This window comes from Montipora foliosa, chromosome 12 (genome assembly GCF_036669935.1).
Source record: "Montipora foliosa isolate CH-2021 chromosome 12, ASM3666993v2, whole genome shotgun sequence".
Lineage (NCBI taxonomy): Eukaryota > Metazoa > Cnidaria > Anthozoa > Scleractinia > Acroporidae > Montipora > Montipora foliosa.
The window spans coordinates 20,189,529-20,194,528 of record NC_090880.1 but is presented as its reverse complement, the minus strand read 5'-3'; the positions used below and the strand labels follow the sequence as shown (position 1 = coordinate 20,194,528).

At 39.9% G+C, this 5,000-nt stretch overlaps 1 protein-coding gene and 1 long non-coding RNA gene across 2 annotated transcripts in view; one reads left to right on the top strand and one right to left on the bottom strand.

Moving 5' to 3' along the window:
* LOC137978461 (uncharacterized) overlaps positions 1-541 on the top strand; it is a 6,265-nt gene extending 5,724 nt beyond the window's left edge. The window contains exon 3 of the long non-coding RNA XR_011118174.1: positions 1-541. This exon is cut by the window's left edge and continues 1,832 nt beyond it. This is a non-coding gene — a long non-coding RNA (uncharacterized lncRNA).
* Positions 542-1,519: 978 nt separating this feature from the next.
* Positions 1,520-5,000, bottom strand: part of LOC137978460 (delta(14)-sterol reductase TM7SF2-like) — a 43,845-nt gene continuing 40,364 nt past the window's right edge. The window contains exons 9-10 of the mRNA XM_068825399.1: positions 4,835-4,957; positions 1,520-3,394 (exon numbers count right to left, since the gene is read on the bottom strand). Of these exons, the coding sequence (XP_068681500.1) occupies positions 3,234-3,394; positions 4,835-4,957 (284 nt within the window). The 3' untranslated portion in view covers positions 1,520-3,233. The remainder of the gene's footprint in view (positions 3,395-4,834; positions 4,958-5,000) is intronic.

Sequence of the window (5,000 nt, the reverse complement as noted above, 5' to 3'; positions counted from 1 at the left end):
TTTTTCCGCAAGCGCAATCACTCTGACCAGCCGTCGTATGTCTGTGACTACTCTCTGGGAGAGCGAAGGGGTTCCTTTTTTTTTTTTTTTTTTTTTTTTTTAAGTCGTCCTCAGTCTTCAGAGTTTCTAAAGCCTGCTCGGGTTGAAATGCTAGAAAAAGACAGTAATTCGCAGGCAAAACCTCTATCAATAACAAATTTCCCATCCAGCTCATTGAAACACCTGTATTTTTGCCAGCCTGCAAGATTCCTCTGGGGAACAGATAATTTGAGGAACAGATTGGTTGGGTGCTCCTGATAGTCATCAGTGAATCAACAAGGACTGCTTTGGAATGTGTACTACGTTGCGACTATAGTGGTAAGAAAACAGATAAAATTTAGTTTTGTTGGTGAGCAGTCCCAAATTTCTATTCGGCCATATAGTCAGTGGCACTTTGAATCACGCAACTTACGATGTTTACAGGTATTCGCCAAAAGCTGTTGAAACGTTAATGTACTCAAAATTTTATGAATATCCCACTATTTATTTAGTACAAAATATATTGCCCTTTTGTGCTATTTAAGCGGTTGATTCGAAGCGAGTATTGAATACATAAAAGGTCATTATGTCATTCATGGAATGTGTCGACGTTTTAACTTTCATTGGTAGGGAAATAACCATCGTACAAAAGATAGTCGTGGATAACGTAATTCTTAAATTACGTGACGCGTGTGACTACTTTGCTAGGCCTTTACTCGTGTAAAAAATCAATTAAATTTAATCGCGAATTTTAGGAAAGAACGCTGTAAGTCATCGGAGATTCCTCGGAGATTTCACCTCGGCTATAAGTGATAGTGCAATAAGTTCATGTGCAGTCGTTGTTGTCAGTTGTTGTGCTATAGATTGATCAGGTAATTTTGTCTATAGTCATAGTGAATGAACAAAGACTGCTTTGGAATGTGTACTACGTTGCGACTATAGTGGTAAGAAAACAGATAAATTTTCAAAGCGCGGTTTTAAGATCTGAAAGATCTTCTTGTTTTGTTTTTGGTCAATGCTAAGGAGCACTTTGCTGGGACGTAAGCGCTTACTATGAAGTCTACTAAGGGGGTATTTACATGAGACCAGGACGAACTCAGACCGGCATGCGTTCAAATCGGCCTCTATACATTTCGTCTTATGCGTTTACATGAGACCGGCTTGACTTCGTCTCGGTTGCTGGACCGAAAGGAGAAATTCTCGTACCGGACCGGTTCTGAGTTCGTACCGTCCTCATGTAAATGACAACAAATCTCAGACCGGGTCGAGAAATTTCAAGCCTGTATGCTTTTGGGTCAGCCATATATTTATTAGACAAAATATATCATTTCATCCCGAAACCATCTCGTCCCGGTTTCATCTAAACGGCTGCACAAATTTCATACCGGTCTGAGTTCGAACCGATCTTATGTAAATAACCCCCTAAGGTCCTCATTTTCTGCCTCCCTCCTTCATTTTCTTGGACACTTATCAAAAGCAGAGAAGTCGTAAATGTACCAAGTCTAAAAAAGGATACACTTTATTTTCAAAAGATTAAAAACAAAAAAGGCTGACATACCAGCTACTTTACAACTGTACATGCAAGACGTTTGGAGTAATTACAGAAAAAAGAATATTTCGGTGTCCGCTGCCACGAGGTTCGCCGTTCTAATTGCCAGATTCCTAACGGGGGATGTGGTCTCTGTAAACTTTCAAGAGTCCACAAGTAAACTGTCTGCCCAATTGCCCCCATGGTAAAACAAACAAGTTCGAGAAATGGCCCTGATTCCTCGTGTAAGCGTTATAACTATCAAACGGCAAGATGGGATTTATCGCTCGATGCGGTTTAATTGTTTCCACAAAACAAGCCCTTATAGCATTGGAAAAAAGAACTGAAGATATATTATTATGTAGGGGCTAAAAATATCGTCTGTTTGGATACCAATAAAGCTTGAGGAGCATACCATCTCGAAGGAGGGATATAGTTTTAAAATATAAATTGAACTGCAAAGAAGTACAATCTAAAGAATATGGTGCATTACGAAACGGTAAGGAAAGAACTCTAAAGCGAATGAAAGAATAAACTTAACTCTTTTACACGTGGAGTACAAGGCTCGTACGTAACTAAGTCAGCAGAGACATGCTGTGAAAAACGCGTCATGCACGTGGTAGGAGCGACATGCAGATTTCTTCTGCAAAAAAGAGATTAATTTGAGCAAAACTGAAAACTTCAAATCTACTTCTTGTTTTGAAAAAAAAAAAGATCTGCAAGCAATTTTGATCTTTTCATTCTTGCATGCGAGATGAAACAGGTTTTGGCTCCACCTACACAAATCCGTGATAAGATCCTTCGGCCAATCAAAGGAAAACGATATTCCTCAACATCAGAGTTTTCATATCTTTTTCACCTGTCCACAAAGAAAACTCACAAACTATAAAAGAACGGATTATAAAATCCCCACGCGCTTCTTACCTTACGCTCGTCTTTTTCAAAAGTTTTGCGCTCTACCGTTATCCACAAAAGCAAACGAAGCGTTTTCAAGTCTCTTTTTTCTTCGGTGCTTGTGGGTGTTTTAGTCCGTGTGAATGGTACAAGAAACAGCATCAAAAGATCACGTGTTAGAGTTGATGGGGCCTTCCATTTGTCACGTGTACCCGTGCATGCGCAGTCTACTAGTCAACGTTTGTTTTCAAATAATGGCGTTTTTATTTACACACTAGCCTTTAAAAAGCACGAACGCCCGGGCATTACGTCAGTCTACTTCGACAAAGAAAAGAGAGTACATCTTTAATATTTTCCGTGCATGCAATTAAAATGTATAAACCCTTTACGGGAACATATAAATACGTAAAGTATAATGAAATGTAATAGATTTACAATGATTGAGGAGGATAAACGTAAAAACTGAAAAAAATAGTCGCTAAGTCCACTACTAAAATTCATCCTGAAACGCTAAAACCCATCTTGTTACTCTAAGCTACCTTCCACACAAAAAGAACGTTCTCTATCTCTGAGAAAAAAAAGGCTTTTGGAAACTGTCCTTCAAAACGACAATTTGTTTTTGGACAGACAATACTGCTTTCCATTTTCGAGGAGAAAATGAGCGGTTTTTCTTATCAAATTGTAGACTTCGCGATCGCTTAAAAAAGTATGAGAACTCCAGAAGATGCAACTATTAATGAACGGGGGCACCCACTAACTTTGAGTATAAAAAATACTATTAAAAGCAAAGATTCTAAAATATCTTGGGTAAAATGCGGTAAGGTACTCGCCGGCAATACTCGTCCCAACTTGTTCCGTACTTGAGGCGATTTTTCTTTTCATCTCTCAGCTCACGGTCTACGAGTAAAAAAGTCACGAACACTGGGTAGAAATAAGGAATTGCGTGATTGAAGCCTGAATAAAAAGAGACAAAACAACAGAGATGTGTTAACAGACATTATTTCTTAAATTTTCGACACGGATATTGCGTTTCTAGCTTTCTGACTGGTTCACTCAATCTCGCTAATCAGCTCATATACCGCAAGAGCTAATAATATGGAAACTGAAGCTGGAAACTGAAATCAGAATGGCTTTAATTTCCAAGTGTCCAAGTGTTTAGAATTTCGTGAAACTTTGATAAAATAATTATTCCGTTTGCGCTTGTTCGATATGATAATGGTTATAGCCAACTCGAGTCGCTGGCTATCTCATATCCCGGATATCCAACGTGCGCTTATGGAATTAAATGAGGTTACAGCATCCTACTTTGGGTTTACTTTATTGTGCTTTGTGATTGGCCATTTAAAATAACGCGTCACTTGCTCGACCAGCACAGGTAAAACCGAAAGCAACCGACTGTGATTGGCACGTACTCATTTTACAGCACTTGGTGTACTTCTTTAGCTTACTATTCTCCCAGCTCTTATTCGTGACTTAGGTATCACCTTGACTGCAAAACAATTGTATTTTTGCGTTGGTCCAATGCATTTCGCCAAGCGAAAGGTCTGGAGTAGGGCGAGGATCGCGCGCAAAGCGTGCGAAAAGTGAGCAAACGAAAATAAAAGCCGACTGTTTTGTAGTCTAGGTATGGCCCGACTCCTGGGGTTAGCAAACGTTTTCGTTCAGGTAATGAAAAAAGTACTTTACTATCCTAGAGGGCTAGCAAACCGCTATAAATTCCCAGTTCTTGAATTGACGGGTGAAAAAATGAATTCTCACATTGAAACAGTTGTGTTTATTCAAAACACATTTATAGCGGTGAATTTTAAATGGCGATACTCAAAAATTCACAACTGGATTAAATACGTATGTTATTCACCGGCCGGGAGGTCTGTGTATAGGGAAAATCTGTGCCGGAGGTCTCGAGTACGGCCCAAGGCCGCACAATTCTTCCCTATACGGACAGACCAAGGCACATCTTTTCCTAAAAAGACGTGCTGGCTGGGAACCATTGCTTACATGTAAAGCTGGCTTGCGATGGACATTACCAAGAGAGAAACATCGGGCAAAAGCGCAATGATCGGTTGATTCTGTTCACAACATTTTTTAATTATTTTGTAAAGCAACACTGTTTACTTTCAAAAACACTTAAAAGGCTTCAAACAATATATTTTTGGTCCTGACGCCGGCTCATCGCGCAAGCTCAAGCAACCAGGACTAGGATTCCTCCCGGGCTGGCGGGCAAGATCAGATTGCAGGATTCGCAGAATTCCGCCAGCTCGCGCATTGGGAACAAATTACTGATATTTGTAAGCTATAAACATTTTTTGTGTGTTCTTAGGCTTGGGGATAGTAAAGAAGCAATACCAGCCAGGCTATGACTAGAAAGACTTCAGATTAAACAACTCGACATACCGCACGGAAAGGTCCACGCAAAGGCCATAATGATGTCACCAAGATAGTTGGGGTGTCGTACCAGGCCCCACCAACCAGAGACAAGGAGGCGTTTACCAGATGAAGTCATAATGGTTTCTGCGTCTGTGAAATTAAAACGTTTTTCATTTGTTTTGAACTTAAAAAA